Source organism: Marmota flaviventris, chromosome 4 (assembly GCF_047511675.1).
Source record: "Marmota flaviventris isolate mMarFla1 chromosome 4, mMarFla1.hap1, whole genome shotgun sequence".
NCBI classification, from domain to species: Eukaryota; Metazoa; Chordata; class Mammalia; order Rodentia; family Sciuridae; genus Marmota; species Marmota flaviventris.
The window spans coordinates 37,655,869-37,669,228 of record NC_092501.1 but is presented as its reverse complement, the minus strand read 5'-3'; the positions used below and the strand labels follow the sequence as shown (position 1 = coordinate 37,669,228).

Sequence of the window (13,360 nt, the reverse complement as noted above, 5' to 3'; positions counted from 1 at the left end):
CATGCTGGTTCAATAAATCCCCTTTTGCCAATTGCATGAGTGGTCACTTGGTGGTCTCTTTCTCCGACATTTCGCGGGATCATTACAGTGCATGCCTGTAATCCCAGAGGCTCATGAGGCTTAGGCAGGAGGATCACAAATTGAGGACAGCTGCAACAACTTAGCAAGTCCTTGTCCCAAATAAAAAACAAAAAGGGCTGGAGATTGGTTCAGTGGTAAAGTGTCCCTAGGTTCAATCCTCAGTACGACAGACAACCAAACCACCACAACAAAATGAAGTTCATTTTCCCAGACACCACTTGGGGAGTGGTTTGAAGGTGATAGAAGAGGGGAGTGCCATACCTTCACAAGGGTGTTGGACTCAAGACCTCTGTGCTTCTTGGAAACCAAATGAGTTTCAGGAACATTCTACCACCATCCTTCTGTCCCCTGTGGCAACCTCTAAGACTAAGCCCTTGTCTCCCAGGACTCCCTTTCTCTCTGACAACCCCCCTCTGGACTTCCTTGGGCACGGTTCTCCATCATTCTTCACCTCCTCAGACCTCAGTTCTGTTCTGGGGAGTTTTCTGAGAGTCCTCTCCTCCTGGGACTATGTGGCTGGCAACAGTGGAGACCCTCCCTCTGGTCCCTCCCCACTCCCTGTTCCTCCTCACTTCCCTGGCTTCCTGCACCTGAGCTGCCGGTGGCCTTCCTTTGCTTCTTCTGGTTGCTCCCTATAGTTGGAAGGAGACATGGACCCTTTAGAATTTAACCACTGCCATGTTGCCCCAGACCTGGAAGTCTGGCAGGCTTTCTCCCTTTGCTCTGTCCACACACACTGTCTACACACACTGTTCCTCCCTGCCTGGTCCCCTCACTCTGACTGTGACTGGGTTGAGCCCAGAGGGAACATTCTAGGAAAGTGGACAGGGGGAGAAATAGTGATTCTCCCAGGTACCTCCTTGCTGGGCACGGTTTGGGGTCAGCTTTGTTCCTCTAATAATGGTGGTGGTTCCTGTCTGCTGACATTTTCTTTTATAGCCATGGCTCCTTTTGGAGGCTGTGAAGGCCTCTCCTGCCCCTGTAGACCCAGAAGATAAAACTGCCCCTACTGCTGCTCACTGGGTGCTTCACTATTGCTCATTGGTCCCTAAGCCTGTTCCCATCTCCATGAACAGTCCCTTTACTTAAGTGCCCTTTCAATGGACCTAGGAGCCTGATTGATTCTCATGGATGTGTGAAGGTCCTTATGCTGGGCACCTCTTCCCTTGCTGACTAAAAAGTGTCCAGCATCTGGATGAGACAGGTTCCCCTGTGGCAGGGAGGGGTCAGTGTGTGCAGAATCTGTGGGCACAGCATATACTATGAGCTCAAATTCATGAAGCACAAGTAGGAGGAGGCCTAGGCAGAATGGACCATCACAAAACTTTTGATGTTTGTGACAGCTTAGCCCAAACCACACAATGAAATATCTTGCTTAGCCAGGTACTGGGTTGTACACCCGTAATCCCAGGGACTGGGGTGGCCAAGGCAGAAGGATTGCAAGTTCAAAGCCAGCCTCAGCAATTTAACAAGCCCCTGTCTTAAAATAAAAAATAGAAGGGGCTGGGGTTATGCCTCAGTGGTTAAGCATCCCAGGGTTCAATCTCTGTTTTTAAAAAACAAACAAACAACTAAAAGCCATGCTTCAGACATTTGGGACATCCTTACATACTTAAATACTTAAAATAAACATTAAAAAAGGAATTCGTAATAGCTAAGTTGCAAATTGCTATTAGAAAATTGGTTGTCTTTGATTTGATGATTCAGCCTACTGTTCAATTATTGTGCGATTTTCCCTTGAAGAGTTAGTCTACTCCTGTCAACACCAGATTCTTCCTGTCCAAGGGGAGGTGGACTTGACCTTCTGACTCAGGATATGCTAGCATGGGTGCCTGTGCTCAAGGCCTTTCTGTTGGGGCTCTCTTCCAAGATGAGGTGGTGGAGAGTGGGCCCCGCCTGAGTCATCTTCAACTTGATCCAGACACTTGAAATTGTTCTCTTGCAGGAGTTGTTTGAGCTCAGCTCCTCAGACCAGAATCCATTCCTGGTTAGGAGGGTCGCTGGTGAGGTTATGCAGCCTCTGGGGTGCAATGTAGAGGGTCGGCTGGGGCTTGTGGGCTGGGCTGGGAGGACAGGTATTGGTTATAGCTGGAGCTGGGAAAACAAGCAGGACTAGACCCAGGCCAGAGCAGAAGAGACTGGTGTCCACGTCCAGTCCTGGAAGTTTGGTCCCTTGCCTTCTTGTATCAGGCATTTGGAACCTGTCTCTAGGCAAAGGGCCTAGAGCGTCCTCATTGAGGTGGTCACCTTGAGGCAGTGTATTAAAGAGGGATAGGGTCTCCTGCGCAGGGGGAGATGGGACAGCAGTATCTGAGAGGGAGAGGAAAGGCAGCTGTTCAAAGAGGCTGCAGTGGGCAGGGCTCCAGGCAGGCTCCTGTGGACAGAGCCCTGCAGAGGGGCTGAGCTCTGAGGAGGGTCTGTCAGGGCTGGTGAGCTCCTGAGAGGGGATCTCTGACAAGCACACTAGCTGGGGCTTGTGGGGTGGGGTCTGGAAGCAGGTGGGTATCACTTCTCAGGGGAGGGGCAGAGAGGGCCACTATGGAGGTGAGAGTCACACACAACCTCCAAGGAAACAGAAAAGGGGTTTGATGGGTCCAGGGAGCATCCTCATGTGTCCCTCTGCTCCCGTCCCATCAGCTTCCCTGGCTCCCCGACCTCCACCACCCTTGCCCTGGGTGGCCTCTGGAGCTGTAACAAGTGCAGCATAGGGTCATCTGGAACTGCTTAAGCTCCACAGTCCACACCTTCATGGTTCTTCCGAGGTCCCCTGGGTCATAGGTGTCTACTTGGATAACTTGCAAGTGGAGAATTATTGTAATCCTTTTGTTAATGAGGCTTCCTCCAAATTGTTTTAGCCTTGATCCATCTCTGCCCAAGGGAGGTGGCAGTGATAGGTGTGGGCTGTGGCCTCAGGCAGGATCCTGAGGTCCCGCTGCCCCCAGCATACTCTACCCACCCCAGGGAGGCTGGCCTTGGCTCTGAGCCCTCCCAACCTCTCTCAGGACTGGGAGAGGGCCTCAGCTCAGTATGACCCAGGCTGTGAAGGCTCATGGACTGGTAAACACTAATTAGGCTCCACCACACCCAGGGCTCTGAGGGATAAGGGAGTCAGTATGGGGAGGGCAGTTTCTGACTCCTGTTCTAGGCCTGGACCAAGGAGCAGGAAGGTGGAAGATCTTCTCATCTCAACTCCTGGCCAGTGGGAGTCACATCCTTCAGCCCTCTGTCTCCAAGGAGACTTATTCCCCAACCACTCCTTAGCCCACTCCACTGGTTGGCCAGGACTCAATGCCCAGGGGTACTTCCTTAGCACAGTGGTGATGACATGGAGGAAACAGGTATTTACGGAGAGCTTGCATACTTTGTCCCACTGTTTATCAGTGCCACAGCCAGGAAGGCATAGTTGTTCCCATTTTATAGATGAGGAAACTGATGCTTACGTTGGGCTAGTGATTAAGGTAGGCAACATGTAGCATGTGGCTTGAGGCATCTCTATTCTGAGTAACCAAGGAGGAAGTCTGGCCCTGTTCCATGTGTGACGTGTGTAAAGGGCCAGTAAAGCTGCTTTCTGTGGAATTCTAGCTAGGGCCAGAAAACCTCCTTAGACCTAGAAGATCTTCTTGCTGATCTCTCAGATCCTCCCCTACAGACTGTACTCCAAAATGAATTGAGGTCAGGATTCCTCCACATGCTGGCTGCGCCAGCACTGGGCCACTCAGGAGCACAAGTGAATGATAATCAACTGACTGGAAAGTCAGGGTGACTACCTGGCTCAAGGCTGTGACCTCCTCTGTTTGGAGAGCCAAGGTCCTTAAGAATGGGAAGGGGGGTGGTGCCCACTACTTTTTTTTTTGTTTTTAATATTTTTTTACCTGTTGATGGACCTTTGTTGTTATCTGTTTCTATGTGGTGCTGAGAATCAAACTCAGTGCCTCACAAATGCTAGGCTAGTGCTGTACCACTGAGCTACAAGCACAGCCCACCACCACTGTTGTGTGCTTGACCTCAGGGGATAACTGAGTCCCCACATCCCTAGAACCTCCAAAATCCTGTCTAGGCCACACTGGGAACCTTGATTAGCAGACAGGGAATCCTGGGCATTTTCACCAGGTGCATACCAGGGTCTGAGCTGGTAGGACGGTTGTCTCTGAGTGCTGTCCTCCCCTAGAGCACCCAGGCCCCTGCCCCAACTGACTTCTCCTCCCCAGCTTCAGAACTGTTCCCTGTCCTTCTCCTGCACAGGGTTCCTAGGACATGGGTGGGGGCACTGTGGGGTGTCTCAGTGTAAGAGGGGCAGTGCCCTGCCCTGGCATGCCCCACCCAGCCTCTTCCTCTTGCTGTCATCTCCAGTGACTCATCTGCCCAGCTTCTTACAGGTCAGGTGATGGTTTGGTGCTTAGTGAGACATCAGAGTTATCTATAAAAGCACACTGGTTCAGTCCCCAGCATCCTGTCTGTCACTGCCTGCTGTTGCACGATGCTGGGAGGCCTGGGGAAGCTGGCGGCTGAGGGCCTGGCCCATCGCACAGAGAAGGCCACTGAGGGAGCTGGTAAGGACCTAGGGCTTCTTTCCCCCTGTGTGGGGTCAGGGCAGGCTTGACTGGGCCTGTCCCAAGCTGATCCCAGGAATCAGGCCAGGCCTTGAGGCCCACTGAGGGCCCATTGGGAACCCTGGCCTATCACCCCACCAGGAGAGATGGAGCTATGGGCTGCAGACAGTGGGGAGGGCAGTTGAGGGTGTACCCTCAGAGCCTCACTGCCCCAAGCAGCCCTCTCTACCTGTGGAGCCTAATCTAAGATCTTTGGTAGAAGAGAGGCCAGGCCAGATGAGGCTCCTGGGGACAGGTGAGGAACACAGGTGCTGGGTAAGCAGCTGGCAATTTGGATCCTTTCCTCTGAAAAGTTGGGTGCCCTTCTGTGTCAAAACTGCCTGTCCTCACAGCCTGTGCTGAAAAAGGATGGTGGATTTTAATTTCCATCATAATTTTAAAGCTTCAAGAATTTCCAAGTTATGAAACAAATGAGTCTGATTCAAAGTCCATGAGAACATTTTCCCATTTTTTCCAAAAATTCAGCAACTAGTTTTGTGGGCAAAGGGCTGCAGCTACTGGGGGAAGAAAATCCAGGTCCCACCTGTGGGACATGATGGTGAAAAGGTTGTGCCCAGGCCTGCTCTTCTCTTTGTCAACAGGTGCAGAGCTGTCTGCATTTCACTTTTAACTCCACAGCTGGTGTGGACCACCCACTTTAGTCTTTCCTTGGACTTGTGAGTTGTGTATGATTTCCACTGGAGGATGATGAGGGGATATGGCAGAGGAAGCAGAGGAAGTTGGAGTTAGATTTTAGAACCAGTTTTGACTCCAAAACGTTTTGGTTCTAGGTTGTTACCACCCAAACTGTAAAACCCCCTAAGGTAAACAGGGAATGCCCTCTTCCTGAGGGCACTCCTTTGAGGGATGTGGTTTCCCTGGAGGAGGCTTAGGGATTCTGTCAAGGCAGGACAGCCAGATCAACCTGAGAGGTGTGGTGACCTGGCCAACAAGGTAGGCCTTGGCTCCTGGTCCCCAGCTGGCAAGAGGCTTGATCCCAGGACTTCGCGCCCTACCAGACTGAGGAGCATGGAGGGCCCTGTGTCCTCATCGGGCTTCCTCAGCTCCCTTCTGTGCCAGCCTGAATTGGCTGGGGGTGGCATCCTGGAGCTCCACCCTGGGTGTCCAGAGGTGCTGGGAAGGGAAGCAGGCTTGCATGGTGAATTTGTCTCTGAAATTGTCTGAATTTGTCTCCTTTTTTTAGTTCATGCTGTGGAGGAAGTGGTGAAAGATGTGGTGGAGCATGCCAAGCAGGCTGGAGAGAAAGGTAATGAGGGCTGGGGTTGGAGTGAGGTGGGGCAGAGGCAAAGAGGGAAGGAGAGAAGGAAGAAATGGAAGGAAAGAGAAAATGAGAGTGAAAAGGTGGAAAGGAGAGAAGGTCAGAAGAAAGGGCTGGGGAATGGAGCTCAGTGGTAGAGAGCTTGCCTTAGTATGCATGAGGTCTGGCATGCAATTTTCAGCATCAGCAAGAAACCAAAAAAAAAAGAACAAGTCCAGCATATAGTGGCATATGCCTACAATCCCAGCCACTGAGACTGAAGCAAGAAGACTGTCAATTTGAGGCTAGCATAGGCAACTTAGGGAGATGCTGTCTCAAAATAAACAGTAAAAAGGGTTGAAGATGTAGCTCAGCAGTAGAACACTCTGGGGTCAATCCCTATTTCTGCAACAACAACAACAACAATAACAACAAACCAGAAGTTGAAGAGATGGAGGACAGAATGAAGAAAGGAAAGCTAGGTGGGGCCAACCCCTTCTTTACCCAACAAAGTCAAAGGTCAGTCCCCCTCACAGCCCCAGTGTTGTATCCTTTCCATTGGTATGCAATTATCAGTTCATACCAAACTTTGTGTTTAGGTTCCATCCAGGTAGTCCTCTCTGTGCAATATCAATGCAAGGTGTCAAAAGATGATGTGGCAGACACTGGGACAAAACATTTAAAATATAAAATAATAAGCCAGTGGTGGTGGTGCTCCCATGTATTCCCAGCTACTTGGGAAGCTGAGGCAGCAGGATTATAAATATAAGGCCAGCCTGGGAAACTTAGTGAGACTGTGTCAAAATAAAATAAACAGGGCTGGGGGTGTAGTTCAGTGGTAGGGTACTTGCCTAGCATGCAGTAACCCCTGGGTGCAACCACAGTACCACATACACACAAAAGCCACAGGCTGAGGCAAAATATGTATAATAGAAATCATAATCTGATCTAACAACCCAATATAAAAAAGAGTAAAAGATATGAACAGAAAAAATGAAGAATAAATAGCCAGTGAACCCATGAGCAGATACTCAGTCTCATTCAAACTGAAGAAAGGCAAGTTGTTGGGGATATAAAACTAAATTTGTTTTGCGTTACTGAGGACTGAATCCAGGGCCTTGTGCATGCTGAGTAAGCATTGTTTATTCTGCCTCTGCCCCATGGGATGTATCCAGGAGTTGCTCTTGTCAGATTGCCACAGCCCCTGCCTCTCCAGGTGACATGAAGAGCATAGGGAGGTGTTCACCCTGACATTTTCTCTGTTTTTCTTCCTGATAGCCCTTGCTGAAGCCTTAAAGAATGCCCAAGAGTCGGGAGAGAAAGTGGTGAAAGAAGTCACCGAGAGAGTGACCAACACTGTCACAGATGCTGTCACCCACGCGGCAGAGGGCTTGGGCAAACTGGGACAGTGAGCCTGCTGGCGACCACAGCGGACCCTCTCTATATTGAATAAAAAGCTGAGGAATGTGTACACTGAGTCCTTGACTTATTTCTGTTTCAAGGGAAACACTAGGCAAAGTTTTTGTTTGGGTGCTGGGGACTGAACTCAGGGCCTCACACTTGCTGAGCATGCACCCTAGCACTGCAGGGCACCTCCAGTCTCTGACAAGGTATTTTTAGGCTTTCTTGTACCTCAACTGGAGAACACACTAGCATGGCAAGCATCTGCCAGTGGGTCAGGTCATTTTCTATGATGAGTCAGCTGATGCATCAGATGCTTCTGTGGTTTCTCATGTCAGTAGGCAGCTTCCCTGCCCCTTAACCTGGTACTGGGGATTGAACCCAGTGAAACTTTGTCACTGAGCCACATCCCAATCCTTTACATCTTTTATTTTGAGAAAGGTTCTTAATTGCCAGGTTGGACTTGGACTTGCGATCCCCCTCTTTGAGGAGCCTTAGGAGTATGTGGAATGACAAGCATGTGTCACCTCTGTGCCTGAGCAGCAAACTATTGCATTGTTATCTGCTGCTCTCTCCCTCCTTTCTTCTTACTGCATCCACCTCTCTCTTGCTAATCTTGTGTTCTACCAGGAGCTACCCTTCCATCCTGGGCTCTGTGAAAAGACTGTTTCCCCAGAAAATACGATTTTTAAACACCTTGATGCTTCAATGACACCTAGAGGGAGAACCCAAATTTTTCTTGCATGTTCTTTGGGTCCTCCCTGAAATGCTCTTGTAGGACTCAAGGAAGGTAACAGACCAATCTGATGAGAAGTTTGGCAGGGCAGGCTCCCACTAAACTGCTTCACGTTCTGCAAGAGGCTCTGACAACATTTCTGCTGTACAGTTGTGGAACCAGGTCAAAGAGGCCCTGAGTCCACTGCTGAGTGGCCCTAGAAGCTGCTGTTGAATCTCCACTGGGGCCTTGTGTCAGGTCCATTTGTTGATAGCAAGTCAGTACTGCACAGGTTACACATGTGTAAGCAGCATTGAGCTTAAAAGTTTTGGAATACAAAAGAGGAAATGATGTGTAACAATAGAGCTGGGAGCTGTTTTTTCTTAGGAAGTAGAAAAAAGTGTGCTTTGATTAAAGAATGAATTAGTTGCTTACTATATTTCTGGTCTACACTTGCCACTGCCCAGCTAGAGTTGAACATTGTATCTCAGTTGGTTCCTGATGACTTTGAACTTCCCCTTTCTAAAACCTAAGCTTAGAGGGCTAAAATTATTGTGGGTGGCAGAATAAAGTAGAACACCTGCTTTGAATGGGAAATCGGTTTTTAGGACTTTCTTTTTCAGGTGTGCACAGCTACACACAGGGGCCTAAAGGGCATATTCAGATTTATTGTGGCACATCTGTAATAGTGAGAGGTTGTTAATATCCTAAAATGCTATCGGATATCATATGTGTAGCAAGTTCTGGTGTTTATTAGGCGTCACACACAACATAGAGTTGATACGTATGAATTCTACTGTATTATAAATTCCTTAGCTTAAAAAAATGGGACCCAGGTCCAGATGACCATCAACTGGGATTGGCCAACAAATATTGTATGTATTTGTAATGGAATATTCTGAGGCTATTAAAAATGAGGGGAAATGTACATATATCATGAGGGTGTGTCTAATTATCAACAAGTTATAAAATATACATGTAGAAGCAAAAATAACTGTATAAGGAAAAAGCTGATAGCATATGTAGAGGAAAAAAAAATTTTTTTAACCTGTTTCCCTTATGTTTGTTTAAGAGAAAACCAATAACTTTTTTACTTTTTTTTTTTGGTGATGCTGGGGATAGAATTCAGAGTTTAGCTCTATTACTGGGCTACATCCTAGCCTTTTTTTTTTTTCATTTTGCAATAGGGTGTTGTTGAATTTGGCCTCAAACTTGGGATCCTCCCATTTCAGCCTCCTGAGTAATTGGGATTACAGGAGTGCATCACCACACCCAGATAATAGATTTTTTTTTTCCCCAAAGATGTGGTTGTAGAGGACTGTATTACTTTATTCAGGATCGTTTTCTAAAGAAATGCTACTCAAAATTTGCTGTTTTGCAAACTCCATTACTACTTGGTAACAAGTAGCTGAGATTGGAAATTTACAGTAATTTGACTATTGCCTGGATCTTCAGGGGTGATCAATGGACGATTCTTGCTGAACAGGATGTAGAACAGCTTGGGTTGTTGAACTTGCCTGGCAAGTTGCATGTACACTAGTCACTGTGCAATAAGACCACATACCATCACTTAAACAGATTGTTCATTCTCAGAGAGCTGGAGAAACACTGCCCACAACTCCCTAACTTAACTTTGCAGGTTGTTGTTCTAGAGTAAGCACTTCTACTCTCATTTTCTTTTTGCTGCCTGTGCTCTGCAATGAGGGGCATGAAATCAACTTCTATCAAACTATGCATGTTATAAATAGCAATATAAAAAGGGAGAGTTATGTCAGCAAAAATGGTGGAGTAAGGACTGCTATAATTTTTCTCCATTAGGAAAGCAATGAGAAAATTGCTCTGTATGCAGAGGTCAGCAGAAACCAATGTCCAGACCAGACTGGAGCCCAGGACCCCAACATTCCTGACTTCGTGAAGAGTCTGCCTAACTATAGCATTCCATCTCTTTGAAAAACCCGAGAAAATCTTATACTCTTGCAGTTGACTCTCCAGACAAATTGAAAGTGGTGTGGGGAGGTGGGGATAAGGCTCAGTGCTAGAGCTCATTTGCCAGGCATGTGTGAGGCCCTGGGTTTGATCCCCAGTACAACAAAAATAAAATACCAACAAGGAAAAAAAAAAAAAAAAACCCCGCTGGCATTATGAGAATGGGAGGTGGTCACTTGATATGGTCACCTCTCCTTGCTCCTACTTTGGAAATTATCGATTGAACTCTTTGACCATCTGTCTTATAAACACCTGATGTTCAAAGGTGGAAGTCATATAAACACTGTCTGTAGCTATCTGTGGGTAAAGTTTTAGTATATTACCTTCCAGAGGCCTTCATCTTCCTATTTGTTGTCATGGTTTGATATCATGTTCTCTATCAGAAAAATTTTAGAATTAATCAGTATTTATTGTTCTCATGATAATGCAGCAAGGTGGGACTCTGAGCTAGTTTTCTGTCACCATACTCAAAACACCTGAGATAATGAACTTACATAAGGAGGAAAATGTTGCTCTGACTCATGATTTCAGTGCATGGTAACTTGCCCCAGTGCCTTTGGGCCTGTGGTGAGGCAGGACCTCATGGTGAGTGCAGGCAGTGGGGGGAACTGTCACTGCAATGCAGCCTGGAGGCAAAGAACAAAGGGCTGGGGGCCAGTGCTCCCCAGTGACCTACCTTCCTTCCATTAGGCCCCATTGCCTAATGTCCCACCATGTCCCAAGAATGCCATAGGCTGTGGGTCAAGCCTTCACCCTATAGGCCTTTGGGAACATTCATCATCCTAAATATAGCACACTTTCAAGTTCAGATTCAGCTCAGTAGAGCTCTAAAGTGCTTACTTCACCTGTCCGTGAAGCTTTGTTAATGTTGTTTTATTGTGGTGGATTGTATATTTCTCCAAGACTCACTTCTGAACTTGTGAAAACTCAACAGAAAAAAAAAAAAATTAAGGGATGGGGATATAGCTCAGGCGGTAGAGTGCTTGCCTCACATGCACAAATCCCTAGGTTCAATCCCCAGCACGCTCCCCACCCCCCAGCCCACCAAAAAAAATAAAGTTTGGGCTGGGGTTGTGGCTCAGAGGTAGAGTGCTGGTCTAGTATGTATGAAGCACTGGGTTTGATCCTCAGCAGCACATAAAATAAATGTATTGTGTCCACCTATAACTAAAAAGTAATTATTTTTTAAAAAGTTAACATGCTCTAGATAAACAAAAATAAAAAGAATTCCTGAGAACTGACCTTCTCAATGGGAAATAATTAATAGCCTTTCAGGCTGAAATATAAGGATAGTAGTTAATAACTCAAATCTACAGTGAAAAAGGGGGAACATCAGATATAATTGAACAGGTAAATATACGATAGTAAAAATGTACTTCTGAGTATTTATTTTTTTTTGGGGGGGAGGATACTGGGAATTTAAGTCAGAGGTGTTTAACCACTCAGCCATATCCCCAGTCCTTTTTATCTTTTGAGACAGGGTCTCTCAAGCTGCTTAGAGCCTTGCTAAATTGCTGAGGTTGATCTTAAAACTTGAGCTCCTCCTTTTTCAGTCTCTCAAGCTGCCGGAATTACAGACATGTGCTTTAATGCCTGGCTCAAATGTACCTTTTTCTCCTTTAAAAGATAACTGTATAAAGCAATAATTTAGATCTTTATTGATTGGCATATGATATACAGATATAACAGCAGAAAGGGAGCAAAGGGAACAGAGCTATATGAGTAAAATTTTTGTATGCCTTTATTATTTTTTTTATGGAACTGGGGATTGAACCCAGGGCTTAATGATGCTAGGCAACAGTCTGCCACTGAGCAGCCCTTTGTATTTTTTTGAGATAGGGTTTTGCTAAGTAGCCCGGACTGGCCTCAAACTTGCAATTTTCCTGCCTTAGCATTCTAGTTAGCTGGAATTATAGGTGTGTGCCACCATCCCTAACATGGGTTGTTATTAATTATTAAGTTGTAAATCAAGATGTTATAATCCTAAGGGCAACCACTGAGAAAATAACTCAAAGGCTTAGACACTGAGCCACATGCTGCTCAAAGAGCGACTTTAGGAGTCAGCATCATATCAAGAGACACCAAGAACAAAATCAAGCCAGGCAAGGTGGTGCATACCTGTAATGCTGCCAGACTGTGGAAGCTAAGGCAGGAGGATCACGAGTTCAAAGCCAGCCTCAGAAACTTAGTGAGGTCCTAAGCAACTCAGCAAGATCCTGACTCTAAATACACACAGACACATAAAGGGCTGGGCATGTAGCTCAGTGGTTAAGCGTCCCTGGGTTCAATTTCTAGAACCAAAAAAAAAAAAAAAGAAGAAAATCAAGAACTGTAAGACTGTCTCTTTTGATAGCTGGAATCAGATCAGAAACTGCTGTCAGATTATCTTAACTTCCATCTCTGTGAGAAGGCAATGACTGCAAATGGGGAGTGATGTCTGTGTGTGTATGTGGTACTGGTATGAATGTGTGTAAGTCCCTCTGCTCGATATCCTGCATCTCAACTAAAGATGAACACGCGGCAGAAGGCATATTTCCTGGGAAGATTTAAACTGGTTCTACATGGTTCTCCTGTCCTTCTCCCAGGATGGTAAAGGAGGACTTGGGTACATGGTAGTTCTTACCTTGGGACCCTGGATCATTAAGTGATAAAAACTCACTGGTAAAGTTAAAAAAAAAAAGTGTACAATAAAAAAAAAATTGTCAAGGGAATGAAAATGGTCATAATTATTATCTTGTGATAGACAAGTCTCCTCAATTATGAGATTTTTTTTTTCTTTTGTAAAAATTGTGGGGAGATACTATGAGACTAGCTGTCTCCCCACTGAACATTTTTTAGTATCAGTGAAAATTTTCTATTATTCCTTGCATGTTTAATTGGCATACCCCTCTATGGGATAATTTCCTATTTTCTGCATTAATTCACTTATTTAGTAATGGTAGCATACAGTCATAAATTTCTTTTGAATCAGGAGATCTTTACTCAATAAATAATTATAAATAAATAAGGAAATTTCAGTTAGAGAGTTATTTCAGTTAAAGAATAACTGACCAGATTTTAACTCAAAACTTGAGGAATCAACTAGTGCTGGGTCATCTTTATAGACTCCATTTCTGAGACAATACAGTTTAATATCAACAATTAGTACCTCTCAACATTTTAATCTTTAAAAAAACTCCAATATCAGAGCCAGGTATGGTGATGCACACCTATAATCCCAGAGACTGGAGAGGCTGAGGTAGGAGGATTGCAAGTTCAAGACCAGCCTCAGCAATTTAGTGAGGCCCTAAACAACTTTGTGAAATCAAAAACCCCTGTAATACCATCAGG

General features: G+C 46.0%; 1 protein-coding gene across 1 annotated transcript; it reads left to right on the top strand.

Annotated features, from left to right (window-relative positions):
• The first annotated feature begins 4,541 nt into the window (after positions 1-4,541).
• On the top strand, positions 4,542-7,397 carry LOC114096484 (protein FAM25A). The gene is made up of 3 exons (XM_027940021.1): positions 4,542-4,631; positions 5,875-5,937; positions 7,207-7,397. The coding sequence occupies exons 1-3, from the start codon at positions 4,559-4,561 to the stop codon at positions 7,338-7,340; spliced, it is 270 nt and encodes an 89-aa protein (XP_027795822.1). The 5' UTR covers positions 4,542-4,558; the 3' UTR covers positions 7,341-7,397.
• Positions 7,398-13,360: the final 5,963 nt, after the last annotated feature.